The sequence below is a fragment of the Talpa occidentalis genome, unplaced genomic scaffold, assembly GCF_014898055.3.
Source record: "Talpa occidentalis isolate TD23 unplaced genomic scaffold, MPIMG_talOcc4v2.1 talOcc4.2, whole genome shotgun sequence".
Lineage (NCBI taxonomy): Eukaryota > Metazoa > Chordata > Mammalia > Eulipotyphla > Talpidae > Talpa > Talpa occidentalis.
The window spans coordinates 64,553,024-64,569,498 of record NW_023602073.1 but is presented as its reverse complement, the minus strand read 5'-3'; the positions used below and the strand labels follow the sequence as shown (position 1 = coordinate 64,569,498).

The 16,475-nt window shown below is 52.5% G+C and overlaps 2 protein-coding genes across 7 annotated transcripts in view; one reads left to right on the top strand and one right to left on the bottom strand.

Annotated features, from left to right (window-relative positions):
• Positions 1-3,959: 3,959 nt before the first annotated feature.
• On the bottom strand, positions 3,960-14,787 carry KLHDC3 (kelch domain containing 3). 2 transcript variants are annotated; one of them, XM_037519736.2, is made up of 15 exons: positions 14,688-14,787; positions 12,325-12,537; positions 11,969-12,145; positions 11,692-11,807; positions 11,443-11,514; positions 11,093-11,306; positions 10,926-11,012; positions 10,669-10,777; positions 10,485-10,558; positions 6,465-6,612; positions 6,298-6,364; positions 6,114-6,218; positions 5,738-5,812; positions 5,539-5,656; positions 3,960-4,767 (listed from the first exon to the last, which is right to left on the bottom strand). In XM_037519736.2, exons 2-15 carry the CDS (start codon positions 12,476-12,478, stop codon positions 4,631-4,633), a joined length of 1,653 nt encoding a protein of 550 aa, XP_037375633.1. In that variant the 5' UTR covers positions 12,479-12,537; positions 14,688-14,787; the 3' UTR covers positions 3,960-4,630. The 2 variants fall into 2 exon arrangements, with proteins under 2 accessions (XP_037375633.1, XP_037375632.1); XM_037519735.2 differs by lacking the exons at positions 3,960-4,767; positions 5,539-5,656; positions 5,738-5,812; ... (1 more) ...; positions 6,298-6,364; positions 6,465-6,612 and adding exons at positions 8,305-8,929; positions 10,309-10,387.
• The window catches only part of MEA1 (male-enhanced antigen 1), a 3,890-nt gene continuing 639 nt past the window's right edge, over positions 13,225-16,475 (top strand). The window contains exons 1-3 of one of the 5 annotated variants that reach the window (XM_037519737.2): positions 13,225-13,279; positions 15,620-15,900; positions 15,986-16,091. In XM_037519737.2, the coding sequence (XP_037375634.2) occupies positions 13,246-13,279; positions 15,620-15,900; positions 15,986-16,091 (421 nt within the window). In that variant the 5' untranslated portion in view covers positions 13,225-13,245. The other 4 variants (XM_054698815.1, XM_037519738.2, XM_054698816.1 and 1 more) reach the window with 4 other exon arrangements.

Genomic DNA, 16,475 nt, shown 5'->3' with positions numbered 1-16,475 from the left:
GCGGGCAGCTTTGCAGCCCAGGGCTAAACTGCTGCGCCACCAGGGGAGGCCCTAAATAAATCTTTTTAAAAAAAAAAAAAAATTTATTTATGCATCCAAGAACTGGGGTACAGGCCAGAGTTGGGGGTGGGGGGAGAGGATTCACCAGAGACAGAGAGTGGGGAACAGAACAGACAGAATGAAATACACTGCTGAGGGGAGCAGCGGTCAAGACAGGAGAGGTCTGCTGCTTCATGTGGGTCACCTTCCTGGCCAGGGATCGAACTCATGCCTCAGTGGCTGGCGATAGCGTGATAGCACTGTGTCTTTAACCCCAGTGCCACCAGGGAAGCCCATATTAAATTTGCATTTTTCAACTTTATGAGACTTCAGATTTACCATGGGTTTAATGGGATGCAACCCAATTGGAAATCAAGTAAGATCTGTAGAATTCATGAGGGGTAAAGGAAGCCAGGACTTAGGAGAGTCAGTACAACCAGGATGGGGCAACAAAGCAGAAGGCAAAGGAGGCTGATGGACAGAGGGCCCCATGCCTGCTTTGCTTTGCAGTGTGGTGGCCCAGGGTTCTGCTGGCAGTTCCTGCAGCAGCACCATCCTGTTGGCCCAGGGTAACCCTTCAAGGCAGAAGACAGGCAGCAGTGTCACCCCCACACTCCACCCCCAAGCCCCAGCACACTAGGGTTGCTGTACTTTGTAGGTGCCTCTTAATCTTTGTGTAGAGATTATGACCTATCCTCTTTTACTGGCCCAGACCATGCCTGTATTTTTTTTTTTTTTTTTAATAATTACATTGAGGGGTTTTCCTGGTGGCGCAAGGGGTTGAGTCTCAGCACTATGAAGCTGTCCTCAGCCACTGCAATATGAGTTTGATCCAGGCCAGGAAGCTGACCCATTTGGCACAGCAGACCTCTCCTGTCTTGCCCACTGCTCCCCTCAGCAGTGAATTTCAGTAGATGTGCCTGTTCTGCTTCCTACTCTGTCTCTGGTGAATCCTCTTACCCACCGCATCTCTGGCCTACACCCCAACTCTTGTATGCATAAATAAATAAATCTTTTAAAAACATATTAATTGGGCTCAGCAGGTTGAGCACAGCACTGTGAAGCTGTCTGCAGCCTCTGCAGCACGGGTTCGATTCCTGGCCAGCCAGGGAGATTCCCACATGGCGGGGCAGACCTCTCCTGTCGCGCCTGCTGCTCCCCTCAGCAGTGCTTTTGGTCTGTCTGCCTGCTCTGCTCCCTACTCTGTCTCTGGTGAATCCTCTCACCCCCCCCTCGTGCCTCTGGCCTGTACCCCAGCTATTGTATAAATAAAAAATTAATCTTAAAAAATATATTAATTACATTGACATAACATTGCATATATTTTAAAAATTATTTGTAATTTTTAGTGGGTTTTCCCAAGACAGTTAAAGAATTTTAACACTTCCTCCATTCTACCCCTTATATTCCCTCGACCCTTTCTCTCTTCTTCTCCTCCCCCTTAACCTCAGAATCCACACTTTATTAGTGTCCACTAGACATGCCCTTATTCTTGACCTGACTCTCAAGAGCAGAGTTTTTTGCATTTTCCTGGCTTCTCATGCTCTTTATGGGCCTATCTCGTCCCTCCAGAAATGCAAAGAAGCCCCCTGTTGCAAGATCTAGTCATAAGGCCATGCATGCTAATGTAGAGAACAGGATGGGACTTTCTCCCACTGCTGCCCGTGCTGCTACTTCACCCATGGGGTCTGCACGGCTGAGCCATAGATTACCAGCTTTTTACTCACCAGACTTGCTCAACCCCTTATTCATTCTACATAGCCATCTTATACCTCAGCCAGGAGTGCTCACTTGCTCATCTACAATGGAAGAGTCTCCAGTGATTCTCAAGAACATACTGGCTTTGGCCCCCTACCCTGCAAGTTGCAGTCTGTGGTCCAGCTCCTGTGTTGCCTGCCACGTTCAGCACACAATCTCACCCCACTTCCAGACTCTGGCCTGGTTGATTTGCCCAAATCCAGGCATCCACAGGAGCAGTCTTGGCTCTACGCTTCTCTCACCAGCACCTGTACAGATAGAAGCCTCCTTTATCCTCAGAACATTCCATTCCTAGGAGGGCAAACACTTCCAGGATGACTTAGAGGACAGAAGTTTGGTAATTGACTGCCTGAGACCATCCTAAGCCTCAATTCCTTACACCCCTACAGCTACTTTACACTCAAAGGACCACAAGTTGATCTAGTTATAAAAATGTTCCAAACATGGGCCTCCCCAGTGGTGCAGCGGTTGAGCGCTGGGTTGCGAAGCTGCCCACAGCCTCTGCAGCGCCGGTTCGATCCCCGGCTGCTCCCCAGCCACCAGAGGAGGGTCCCACATGGTGCGCAGACCTCTCCTGCCGCCCGCTGCTCCCCTCAGCAGTGTACTTAGGTCCTTCTGCCCGCTCTGCTCCCCGCTCTGGTTCTGGTAAATTCTCTCACCCTCCCATGCTTTGACTGTACCTAGTGCTTGCATAAATAAATAAATATTAAAAAAAAATTTACTTCTGCATACAAGAATAGAGGTACGGGCTAGAGGTGTAGGGTGGGGGTGAGAGGATTCACCAGAGACAGAGAGGGGAACAGAATAGGCAGACTGAAATACACTGCTGAGGGCCCCCCCCCCCCCAGTGGCGAAGCTGCTTGAGTGCCGTGCTGTGAAGCTGTCCGCAGCCTCTGCAGTGTGGGTTCAATCCTGGTTGGCCAGCGAGAATCCCACATGGCGCGGCAGGCCTCCTGTCTCGCCCGCTGCTCCCCTCAGCAGTGTATTTCTGTCATCTGCCTGTTCTGCTTCCTGCTCTGTAAAAATACATTTTTTTTTTTTAAAGATTTATTTATTTACTTATACAAGCACTGGGTACAGTCAGAAGCGCGGGAAGGTGAGAGAATTCACCAGAGCCAGAGCGGGGAGCAGAGCAGGCAGAAGGACCAAAGTACACTGCTGAGGGGAGCAGCGGGCGGCAGGAGAGGTCCGCACGCCATGTGGGACCCTCCTCCAGTGGCCGGGGAGCATCCAGGGATCGAACTGGTGCTGCAGAGGCCGCGGGCAGCCCCACAACCCAGAGCTCAACCGCTGTGCCACCGGGGGGGCCCTGTAAAAATAAATTAAAAAAAAACCCAAAAACTTTGCAACAGCTAGCACAACTAGCTCTCAATTCTGTTTAGGTCTATAATTCATAATAACAGTGGGAGGATTCACCAGACACAGAGTACACAGAGTAGGGAGCACAACAGGGGGATCCACTGAAACTCACTGCTGAGGGGAGCAGGTGGATAGACAGGAGTAGTCTGTTGTGCCATGTGGGTTAGTTCCCTGGCCAGGGATCAAATTCCTTCTGTAGTGGCTGGGGATAGCTTGACAGAGCTGAAACTTTAACCCCTGTGCCACCAGGGAGGCCCAATAAAAGAAATCTTTGAAAAAATATTATGGCCTCCCTACTGGCACAAGGGGTTAAGCACAGAATTGTGAAGCCATCCGCAGCCGCTGCAGCAGGAGTTTGATCCCCAGCTGATCCTGGCTGGCCAGTGGGCCAGGGAGCTACCCACCCGGCACAGCAGATCTCTCCTGTCTTGCCTGCTCTTCCCCTCAGCAGTGTATTTTGGTCAATCTGTTGTTTTCCACTTTGTCTCTGGTGAATCCTCTCACCCTCCACACCGCCCCCCACCCCACCCCTCGGCCCCGCACCTCTGGCCTGTACCCAAGCTCTCGCTCTTGCATGCATAAATAAATCTTTTAAAAAAAAAAAAAAGAATTAACAGTTTGGTTATTGTGAATTCTAGACCCAAACAGAATTGAGAGCTAGTGTGCCAGCTATGGGGAAGTTTTTGGCTTTTTTTTTTTTTTTTTTTTTAACATTTTAAAAGGGCAGGTTTATTAGGAAAAGGAAATGCTTGCATATAGAGTAGGCTGAAAGAGCTGCTGCTGCTGCAAAGGGCCAGTTTTGTGAAGACGAACATTTGCACAGCCACAGGCAGGCAGGAGAGCTGCTGCTTCTTTTGCCTAGATGGGGAAGTTCTTTTATGCCCACCTTCAACCACCCTTACATCCAAAACCAAAGCTAAGCAGGTGAGTTGTGGAGTTGGTTTACTGTCATCTGTTTGGGTTTAAATAGGTCTCTGATCTGACTTTACACTTTGCAGGAATCTTAGGTTTTGCTGCCTACTCACATGGCCCACTAAAAAGAGTTAGGCTACCCAAAAACCCTTCCCTTCCCAAGAAAGCAGAGCAAAAGAGATAAAGTGAAAATAATGTTTATGAACTGGTTCTTATATAGTAAGTCCCAGCCTTGGGCACCATGGACAGACTCCATGGTCTTGACTGGCTTTATAGGCACTCCCTGCCCTTTTCCTTGGTTTAAGACAAGATGGGAGAGGGTATGAGAACATGATGACCAGAGCCAAGCAGAGGCACTGACATGGCAGAAGGCTAAGCAGCTCTTCTTATCCAGTCCTAGGGGCGATCCAAGAACCTGCTGGTCTTCTCTGAGCCAACCTCGCTCCAGGGCAGCTGTGCTCCTTTGCCCCGAATGGGAAAGAACTAAAACAGACCAAGCCCATGTTTGTCCCCACAGATCCATTTTTCATTGTGGCAGTGGCCAAGCTGAAGAAATTCTGTATTATTCTTTGCTCAAAGGAAGATGTCTTCTGTCCTTGCCTGCATTCCGGCGCCTTTTTCGACTCAAGAAGCTCTCTAGCTTCTTGCTGCGTTTCAGCTCCTTGAACTTCTCAGCTAGGGCCAACTGGCGCTGCTCAGCTAGACGACAGGGAAAAATAAAGAAGGCTGGTAAGCAAAGGAGGAGGCCCCTCTCTTTCCCTTTCCCAGATCAGTAATTTTCAGCCACTATGCTGGGGCAGTGTTGTTTGGAGTTCACTGATGCATGTAAGCAAGACATTTTCTGTGTCCACTCTTTCTCAGTTCAACCAACTGTGAGCACCATCTGTGTGCCAGGCCTAGCATGTGGGCAGGAGGGGGCAAGAGATAAAAGTGACGCTTCGTGCTCATCATCTTATTAAGGATTTAAGAATCACTATATCCCAAAACCATACAGTCATGAAAATGAAAGGTATATCAATAACATTTGATTAAAAAAAAAAAAGATGGGAGGGCCTCCCTGGTGGTGCAAGGGGTTATGTCGCAGCACTACGAAGCTATCCACAGGCACTGCAGCACAAGTTCAATTGCCGGCCAGGGAGGTGACCCACATGGTGCAGCAGACCTGTCTCACCCGCTGCTCCCCTCAGCAGTGATTTTCAGTCAGTCTGCCTGTTCTGCTCCCCACGCTGTCTCTGGTGAGTCCTTTCACCCCCACACCTCTGGCCTGCACCCAGTTCTTGTATGCTTAAATAAGTCTTTTTTTTTAAAAAAAAGACAGGAATAAAAAAAAAAGTTTCCTCCAATTTACTGTGAGATCTAGACTTCATGCCTTCTTTAGGGAGCTCATGGACCCCCAACCCAGTATCCTGCTACTATGTTCACCAAACTCCTTTCCCTGTAACCAGCCTGTAACAGTTGTGCCCCACTCACATTTCTTCAAGAAGTATGGCCGATGGCCCTGCTGGGCCTGAGCCCGCCGCTCCTGCTTCAGGGCCAGGCGCAGCTCCTGCTGTCGCTTTCGTTCCTGCTGTGTGGATTCCTGCTGCTCCTGAGGTGCAAAGGTGAGAAAGGATGAAGTGCGTGAATAGAAAGGACTGAATCACCCCACCCACAGTTCTTATCTACTCACCATTCGCTGAAGAAGCTGCTGCAGTTTCTCATGCTTCTCACCTGAACGGTGCTTCTTCAATTGTTTTTTCACAAGCTCCACATTGGAAAATGAATGATGGTTAATGTCAGCTGAGATTCTGTGCTAAGCACAACCTTCTAACAGGTTCATAGATATTAATTCAATGACACTATAAATGAGCAATATCTCTTTTTATGATTAGAAAACCAAGAGAGGTTTATTTGCCAATGGTCACACAGTAAACTGAGAGTCAGGATTTGAACGTAAGAGTTTGCCCATCACTCTGCTTCCTACTCTCCTCTCCCTGCCAATCTGTGCCCTAATTTCTTTTTTGCCTACCCCCAAAGCCCCTATGAGTCAGTATCATGCTGCATACCTCTTTCTCTTTAGCTCGGATGTCATCCAGGAATTGATATGTTTTGTCAAATACCTCAGGATTATATTCCCCTGATAAATCATCAAAGCGGGGGTCCCGAGCTACCTTTGAAGAGGACGAAGAGAATATGAAACAACTGTTCAGTCTCCTTTCACTGAGAAAGTACTTTCTGCCTCTTCCTCACCTTCTTACTGATGGGGACAACTTGACGCAAAAATGGCACCCGGACCTTGGCTGACATTTCCAGTGGCCTATGGAGAAATTAAAGGTCAAAGGGATTCCAGTCTTGGTTAAAGGTCTCCCACCTGCCACCCAAGAAAGCAGAGCGCCCCTCAAGGTCTTGCTTCTCACCTGTGCTTATCTGCAACACATGCACTTTGGACAGGTGGTCTAGAACCTTGCTTCTTCTTGCTGTTTCCAGTTGCCAATTGTTTGTATGCCTTAGTCTCCACTTGATGCTGTAATTCCAACAGCTCCTCAAATGACATGTCTGATGTGTCTGTGGAAGGGTGGTGGAGGAGCACAACTCAGCTCAGCATTTCCCACTGATACAAAGATACTCCTTGAGTAAGTTATCCTTTCCAATATCAGACTAGTCACAAGTCCCAGACAGCACAGGCTATAATGGTGCTATGCTGCCAAAGAAATCCCTAGCTGTTCCAGCTACCTGAGGCCTCACCTTGCTAAGGTGGGTGTATATGTAAGGTCAGAGTTAGAATAAGCCACAGTACCCTTGTTTTCCAGACACCCCCCCTCTTTTTTTTTTTTTTAAGACTTATTTATGCATACAAGAACTGGGGTGTAGACCGGAGGTGTGTAGGTGTGTGTATGTGTTGAGGGGGTAGGTGCTGGTGGTAAAAGTATTCATCAGAAACAAAGTGGGGAGCAGAACAGGCGAACTGACTGAAATACACTGCTGACGGGAGGAGCGGGTGAGACAGGAGAGGTCTGCTGCTCCATGTGGGTCAGTTCCCCTGCCAGGGATCGAACTTCTACTGCAGTGGCTGCTGCTAACTTGATAGTGTTAAGACTTAACTCCTTGTGCCACCAGGAAAGCCCCTCCACCCTCTTTGAAGAGGGTTCTCCAGAGCCTCTGTTTTCCCTGCTTAGTACCATTGTCAATGTTCCAGTTCATACTGTCAGCACCTCTCAGGCAGTGCTCGCACTTCCTAACTGGTTGCCCCACCACAAATCTCACTCCCCCAAAGCCATGCTCCCCACTTCAACTGGCGGCATCTAAAATGCAATCTGATTGTATCATCTCTTCTCCTACAAACACACACACATACTTCAGATTGTGCTATCCTAGAACTCAAAATTCTCCAAAGGCTTTCACCTTGCTGTGAGTAAAAGCCTTAGGCTTCATAATGGTCTGAGAGCACCCAAATGACCTAGACCAGTACTGTCTCCGAAAGGCAGGCTCCACGAGGGCAGGTTTTGAATGCTTTATTTACCACCCTCTCTCCAGCACCTGTGCTTGTTTACAAGCAAGATGCTCCATAAATGTTTGCGGGGCCCTTCCCCAGCAGCCCATGCCCTTTCCGAGCTATTTCTGCACATGTTTGCTCCCTGCGGAAAACCTCCATCCTCTCTTTGAGAAACCGCTCGGGACGTCCTAACAGCACAGCCAGCGCCCCTCGCACACCCCCCTTTCCAGGGCGCCGCCGCGTCCGGCGTCCGCCCGGCTCTGGGAGGCTGGCGTCACGCGCGAGCTGCGTCTCTGGCTCGGCGCCGGCCGCACACGGTGCGCTCTCCGTCCGCCGCGCTCACGATGGCCCTCGCCCGCCTCCGTGTCCTCACCCTGCCGCAGGTCCGGGCCCGCGCCATCGTCCCTGCCGCCCCGTGCCCCGCGGGGAGACCTGGCGGCCGCCCCGGCGCGGGGGCTCGCTTTCGGCATCGGCTCGCGTGGCTGCTCGAGGACAAATGGCGCCACTTCCGGCGCGGGCCCCGCCCCTTCCGGCGGCCTTGGCGCTCGGGCCTCACAACTTGACGAAAGAGCGGAAAACGCCCCCTTTTCATGGCGCTGCGTCCGGGTCTAAGAGAAACCCGGCACAGGCCGGGGCCGCATTTGGTTTCTTAATGCTCTCGGTTGAGAAGCCAGAGCCTCAGGGGCACCCCTTCTCAGCACCCTGCCCGCTTGCAGACGTCTCCGCCCCCACCCCACTCCACAAAACCAGACCACACGTTAATAAGTTTCTGATTCATTTTTATAAAATCTGAGCTGGCTGAGAGCGACAGGGTACAGCAACAGCTCAGGGCGGGGTGGGGTTATCTGCTGGTCCTCGCCTCCCAGGTCAGGGAGGGAATAAGGTTTCATGCCAACAGCTGCAGCTCCTCAGCTCCTAACCAATGCCTGTGGCTCAAGCAAGGGGAGGGGGTGGAAATAAGGTGGTGGTGGGGGAAGCTCCTGTGGCTCAGACACCGCTTGCTTCTCCCTTTTCCCCCACTCTCTTCACTTCCCAGCAGAGTGGCTGGTCTGAGGCAGAACAGAGACCCAGGAGCAGTGGAGGGAGGTGAATGGGACAAAGCACCAAGGGGAAGGGGCCCTTGGCCCACGGGGCGGGGAGGGACCTTGCCCCCGCCCCCCATAGCTCCCCACTGAGTTCACAGCACAGAAGACACCTCTAGTCCAACAACTCCACATGGAGGTATATCGAGTCCAGTATCCAAAGGGGCAGGCAGGTGAGAGATGGGTAGGGGCAGTGAAGACAACAGCAGGCTCAGGAGGGGAAGTGGCAGAAATGTCCTCCTATCCGTGGGAGGAGACGATGGGGCGACTGATATTGCTGTTGGTGGTCATGGCATTCAGCTCCCACCTAGAAGGACAACAGGAAAAGCAGAAAGGACAGAACATGGAGCTTCACCCTCAAGCCCAGAATTGCTCCAACAAAGCTATAAAACACGAGTCCCTCTAAAGCTTAACTACCCCAGCCACCTCTTCCTCATACCCCTACCTACTAGCTTTAACAGTCATGCCTCACTCACCACCAGAAGAGTACCACCCACTCCTCCACCTACAAGCTCATGAGGACTTCTGTTTATGTTTCTAAATATACTGCTGTGTCCAACACCTGGAGGGAAGCATCTGTGTACACATTTCAGTAAACTTCCCAACCTACCTTTCCTCCTGTGCTAAGATTCAACCAGTCACTCCACATCCCACCAAGAATGCCTGTTTTCATTGTCAATTCTCATGTTTGTAATGCCTTCCTCCCTACCCCACTTGTTCCACCATATTAAAATTAAATCTCTCCCTCTGTTTTGGACAATTCTTTCTACAAAGATTCATCAAGTAGCTCCTAATGCCACTTATGCCTCACTGCAATCTACCTGGCATTAGGTACTTGCATGTATTAAGCCTAGCTAGCCCGGGATACATCAATTCAGCCTTGCACATTCCAGGTCACCAAACACTGAACACATAGACCCTCCGCAACTAAGAGTTAAACCGAACTGACACAAGGAGAGGGAAGTATCTCGGAATGATCCAGAAAGGCAGAGTTACACACAAAATAACTTTTCGGTGACTTAGACATGGAATTCAAAGGGAAGTAGCTAGGAAGGACTTCTCAATTCTATAACTAATGTGATCCAGAGGCTCCTAAGCTTGTTTTTACTTTGCAGTTAGGTTTTAAGATTTAATCAAACTTTCTCAGCATGTTAACAAAAACAAATGTATGGGCTCTGATCTCAGGAAGTGATAATTCTGAACTTCATTTTAAAAACAGGACTTTTTTGGGCCTCCCTGGTGGCGCAGGGGTTAAAGTCTCAGGACTATCAAGCTATCACTGGCTACTGCAACATGAGTTTGATCCTTGGCCAGGGAGCTGACCCACATGGTGCAGCAGACCTCTCCTGTCTCGCCCACTGCTCCCCTCAGCAGTTTATTTTAGTAGATCCACCTGTTCTGCTCCCCACGGTCTCTGGTGAATCCTCTCACCCATTGCACCTCTGACCTACATCCCAGTTCTTGTATGCATAAATAAATAAATCTTTAAAAAAAATAGGACTTTTTCATATAAGTTACCCAGTTGACAGTTTTAGATCTCCTTCTACCTTATTCTCCACATGTAGACTGTAAGTCCAACAGAATAAAAAATTTTATCTTTTCCAGCCAGAGCAAGCTAATCAGGTCATGCCTGTGCTGCCTACTCACTCTAAACCGATCCCCCATCTTTCCAACCACTTGCTATACCTGATGTCGTGGGGCAAACAGGACTGGTCCAGGTTAAATTGAATCACGGCCAGTTTGCACAGGGTCTTCAGACTAGGGCCTTTAAAGGAGTGGGGGAGAAGATGTTAAAGCCCAGTTCTGGATGTCGCCACCCAAAGACTAGGATTCAGTGATGCCTTTGGAAATAGCATACTTACTAAAGTCCAAAATGTGTAAGTCAGAATGATCTATGAGGTCAAATTCGTCTCCCAGACCTTCTTCAGGAGACGGACTGCAGGCAGCAAAAGAACAAAGATGACCCATGAGACTCTCCACTCAAATACCTCCCATGTTAACCACAGACTTAGGTCCATTCCTGAGCGCACCCTCTCTCCTACGAACCTGGTACCCCCGAAGAGGACAATCTTGTCACCAACAATACAGCAGCACTGGCGCCTGCGGGGACATGGCCCCTTCCCCTTCGGTTCAATCTTTTTCCAGGTGAAGGACACTAAAGAGAAGTTTATACAGAGGTTCAATATCTGCCCAATCCAGATAACCTTTCTGTCTCCCACCCCTCACCTACTCAGGATTACTCTTTTCTTTTCCTCCCCCATCAAATGCTCCTATTTTCCTCCTCTAAAGGCAGAGCTCTTTACCAGGGTTAAACTTCCAGAGGTCATGGAAGTGCCGGTTCAGCCTTGCGTTATAGCCACCAAAAATGTATAGCTCCCCATTGTAGCCAACTGGAAGGAGAGAGGAACGTCAAGAGTGTGGGGACAATGAGCAAAAAGGGGGAGTCTGAAGGGATACACCAGACACTTACAGGCTGAGTGGCTCCGGCGTCCTTCAGGAAGCACCGGAGTGGATGGACAGTCCAGCCAGGCCTCGGTCTTGGTGTCAAAGACTCGTATGCGGTTGCAATAAATCTCATTGTTGGAATGGAATGGCCCAAAGCGGTCTGCACGGCCCCCAAAGACATACATAAGACTGTCCAGCATTGTGGCTGAGTGGAAGTCCCTCCAGCGTGCAGGATTACCCTGGACAAGAGAGAGAGAGAGATGAAGTTGGGGGGGGGGGTGAGCATGGAGGATGAGGGGGAACTGCTGTCACTGTTTGCACTTCCTATAATTTCTTCAACCGAGGGTGAGGATTTGGGAGGAAGAAATGGCAAACCTTTGTACAGATAAGGGTCCATGTCATGGTGCTAGTGTCCAGCTTGTGAATATCATTGGAAAAGCAGTCCGCCTGAGTAGGAAAAGGAAGTGAGGGAGGAATAAAAGAGGGGGTTAGTGACCTCCCACCAAGGCCCTCTATCCATCCCCTCAACATGCAAACAAGCTAAAGCCTCCCATTCCAGCACTCTCAACTCCCCTTCCTCTTTGTCATTCCCACCCTATAGCTCTAGTTTCTTCCCAAACCTACCAGCTGCTCATAGCCCCCGAAAATGTACATGGTCTTGCCCAGAACGCAAGCCGAATGTCCATCCCGGGCCCCAGGAACTGTTCCTGACACACGGGGTGTGGACCACTTGTGAGTATCTGAAAAAGGTAAGAGAACGGCCCGGGTGAGCAACCTCTGACATTCCCTCCTAGACTATGGGGGGCAGGGGGCCCTATTCCCAGCACCCTCGGCCCATACCTTTCCCAGCCACATGAGGTACCATTTGGCAGAACATAGTCTCTCTGAGACTCATACTCACTGACATCAAAGGCATAAAGCACATTGCAAGCTCCTTCGGTGTCATTCCGCCCGCCCCAAAGGAAGACTGTGTCATCGATGAGGACGGTTGAATGTCCATAACGCATGTAGGGTACCACAGGAGCCTGCCCGCGGGCAGCGGGCCTCACCGGGGGCAGCTTTGTCCAGCGCAAGGACACTGTGGGCACAGCTCTGCTCAGCCCTGGGAACTTCCCTCCAGGCTGTCTACCTTTTCCCAAACCAGACTTCCATTCCCCAATCCCTTTGGTCACAGGGAGCACCACCAGCTCTCACTAGCCAGCCACCCATTCCCCTCCCTGATGTGGACGCTCAGGGCAGGTCCCAGCATCAGCTTACCTGCATTGAAAATGTGCACATCAATCTGACGTAGCGTCTCGTAGTCTTCACCAGAGCAGTAGCCCCCGAAGGAGTACACCCGGTGCCCAACAGCCACTGCAGCATGGTTCACCCTGCGGGGCCCGCCCTCCAGGTGCACTGTCCACCGTAACATCCCCTGGGCCACTGGTTACAGCAACATGCCCCCCCGGCACGGCCTGCTGCCTCTGCTACCTGCATACAAATCAGGGCCACGGGCCTCAGGCAAGGTCTTTGCCCGGCCCAACGTGACTCTGCCCAGGACCAGCCCTTGCCTGTGTCACCCTGATGGCCCTCCCACACCACCCCTCTGCAGCTCAGGTGGCTGGCCCTGCCCCAGGGGAGCTCCTGAGGTCAGAGAGCTGGTGCTGGCCCTGTGTTCTCCAACAGCAAAGGGTGGGGCCAGTCCGACCTGAATGCCAGCTCAGAATTTGCTGACCAAGGACTCAGCATGGTCACCCCTACTTATGGAGGCTCCACCCTATCCCTGGCCTGGAACAAGCTCCAGGCCCCCTTTGCAGGCCTGGTGCCTTCTGGTCTCTCCCTTCTGTTCTCTGGCTCTGCTCTGCTTACTGCCACCTCTCTAAGAATCTCTGTGCTCTTTAAGGTGGGGAGAGGGATCTCAAAATACTCAGAGCTATTAATAGCTCAGCCAGCCCCAGACGGTCCATTGAAAGCTGGCATGGGTGCTTCCAAGTAGAAAAGCTTTTAGTTTTTTTGAGTGGAACAGCCCCCCATACAGGTCAGGGTGGGACTGATCCAGGGCACGGATCTCTATGTTACCTATGTTACCATGGATGATTAGCTCCTCATAAGGAGGTCTTGTCAAGCTGAGCTGTTTTCATCAGGGTCACCCAGGGCCCCTCACAGGCACGAAGAGTTCCTTTGACAGCTGTGCCTGGTATGCTGCCAAGACTAGGAACTTTAAGCCAGAAAGGTATGTATCTGCTGGAGGTTGAGGGAGTGGGGGTGGTGAGGGGGAGGGGTTTTCTCTCTAGCCACTTCTCCAAGCCTGCTACTGTGGTAGAGAACAAGCTGTTTCCAGCAGCTCTTCTCCCACTTGGGTCCCTGGGAGGGGGAAGGGGTGGCAGAGTGCCTTGGAAAGACAATGGGAAGCCAAAATGCACTTGGGCAGAACAAGAAAAAGACCCAGGCAAGAGAGATCATGGTCTCTCAAAGACAACCTGCCAAATAAAGATAATGGGTACATTTGAAGGCTCTGTCAGACAAACCCTTCTGCAACTGGCACTGCCTTCGCTGGCAGGCACCTGCTGGGTTTTGGATGGATTATCTATCCTTGGCAGAGAGAAGAGCCAGGCAGAACCTCAGGCCCAGAGAAAGCTCATGTAAGGGAGGCCCCTTGCAGGAGACATGGCTTTCAGCTGGCCTGCCAGCACCCCCACCCAATCTTCCTCCACCCCCCACCCCATGCTTTAAATAGCCACCCTACCAAACCTGAAATAGCCCCAGCGGGAAACCACTCTCAATCCATTACTCCTGTCCTCAATCCAAAAGATCTTGGGTCAGGCCTTGTGGGGACAGATGGGAGGTTGAAAAGCTTAAGCAAGGGAGTCCTTCATCTTCCCTTATACCTTCTACAACCCCCCTCCCCCCCTTTCAGCTATGTCAAGGTAAAGAATTCACAGGGAAGACAGAGGCATTTCCATCGAAAGGTGGAGAATCTTAGCTTCTCCTCCATAAGGATAACTCAAGATCAGGGAGAACAAGCCCCCAAGAGCTCAAGGGCTCCTCTCATCTCTGGGTCTCCACAATCCTCCACCGTTGCCGCATCTCAAACTTCTTCCCTTCATGTACCTACCACCCTCCCTGGCTTCCTGCAATTTTCAATCCCCATTTCTGGCCCTTTTTGATCTCCGGAGAGCTTTGCAGTTTTCTCGGTTTTCCTTCTCCCACCACTCCGAGCTCCACCTCGGCAGCCCTCCATTTTCCCTCGTCCCCCAGGGGGAAAAGCTAAGATTCATTAACCTCTTTTGGACAGAGATACTCCTGCCTACACATGACGCTATCCCCGTCTCGCAGGCACCCCGAACCCCTCCTCCGCCAACCCCCTCCCCTTTCCTTTCATTCCTCGGCTCCGTCTCCCTCCTAAGCCAGCCGCCTTCCAAGTCCTTCCAGCGTCCCTCCAGCCAGCAGGTCCCGCTCACCCGCTTCCTCACCATCCTCCCCGGCCCGTCTTCCCCACGAACGCGCTCCTCGCCCTCGGTGCTCCCGGTTCTCCCCCCACCCCACCCCCACCCCATCCCTCAGGCCCCTCCCCCCCACGCCAGGAAAGGGCGTCCCCAGCCCCTCCAATTTTCCCGGCGCCCCAGGCCTTCCCGGGCTACCTGCCAGGCCGGGCCGGGGCGGGGCCGCGGCTCCTCGCGCTGCCTGCAGGCTGGAACCCGTTGCAGCCAACTGACGCCCCGATGCCCAACGAGATAAACACGGCGGCCGCGGTCCTTCCGGCGGGCTGCGGGCGCACGTGCCCCGGCGCCGTCCCCGGGGCCTCCCGGGACTTGTAGTCCGCGGGGCTCGGAGGGGCTGTGAGGGGCGGCGGAGTGGGCAGGGCCCGCACGGGGCTCTGCGCGTCAGCAGACGATTGTCAAAAAATGGTGGGGGTTCCCGGGTAATGTAGTCCTTGGCCGTCCGCGCGGGGAGGGCGAGGGCGCGAGGGGCGGGCCTCGGGCCTCGGGCGTCCGGCGCGGCGCGGGCGGGGCTGGCAGCCGGGAGCCCGGCGCGTCCTGCCCGGCCGGAAGTGGAGGCGCGGGTTCCACGGCGGGCTCCGAGCGGGTGAGGCGCGAGGCGACCGCGGCGCCGAGACTCGGTGGGGGCGGGTGGGAGACATCGCAGCTGGGGCCCTTGGAGGGAAGCATCTGGGGCCTGAAGGGCGCTGTCAGGCGGTATAGAGGGGACCCCGGGGGGGGGGCGGGGAAGGGGCGGGTACGCCTGGCTCGAGGCAGCCTGTTTGGCTACCCGAAGTTCCCAAGTCAGGCGTGGGGGGTTGGGGAGCAGGATTCTGGACGGGGTGACATTTGGGCCCCGGTTGGGCTGTTGTTTAAGAATTGGCGGAGCAAGTGGGGTGGGCCTTGGTGCTAGTTAAGAGCATACTTAGGTGGGGGGCCCACACTGGAGAGGCTGGGATGGAGTGGGGTGCAGTGCAGGAAGCTTGGGCGCGTTGAAGTGGTTTGTAGATGCAAGACACTACGAGGAGCTGAATGAGAGGCTGAGAGGGGACCTTATTTCATCCAGTACTTGTCCTGCCTCCTTGTTTTTGCAGCCCCTGCCCGGATGGCAGCAGTAGTTCTAGGAGGAGACACCATGGGCCCTGAGCGTATCTTCCCCAATCACACTGAGGAACTAGGGCCGCAACAAGGCCCTACAGAAGGCACTGGGGATTGGAGCAGTGAGGAGCCTGAAGAAGAGCAGGAGGAAAACGGGGCAGGCCCAGCTGGCTACTCCTACCAGCCCTTGAACCAAGATCCTGAACAAGAAGAGGTGGAGCTGGCGCCAGTGGGGGATGGAGAAGATGTAGTTGCTGATATCCAGGATAGGATCCAGGTATGGTGGAGAGAAGCACTGTTCTTGTGTAGGTGAAGGTGGGATCCTTGAAGGGGCTGCCCCTAAACTATCTTCTCTGGCTCAGCAGGCTCTGGGGCTTCATTTGCCAGACCCACCATTAGAGAGTGAGGATGAAGATGAAGAGGGAGCTACAGCATTCAGCAACCACAGCTCTATTCCCATGGACCCAGGTATAACAGATCAGTCTTTCATTCTGGAATAATTACGGAGGAAAGGAACGGACTAAAAGAGCCAGAATCACAGAAGAACACCCTTTTCCGAAAAGTTAATTTTAAGCTGAGGTTTTGCAGATTTAAGAATTCAGGTGAAACGGTAATCTGCTAGACTTAGGGACTGGCAGGTTTGCCTAGAAATAACTAGATGGGCCTCACCGGTGGTGCAGCGGTTGAGCGCTGGGTTGTGAAGCTGCCTGCAGCCTCTGCGGCGCTGGTTCGATCCCCGGCTGCTCCCCGGCCACCACCGGAGGAGGGTCCCGCATGGCGCGCAGACCTCTCCTGCTGCCCGCTGCTCCCCTCAGCAGTGTACTTCGGTCCTTCTGCCTGCTCTGCTCCCCA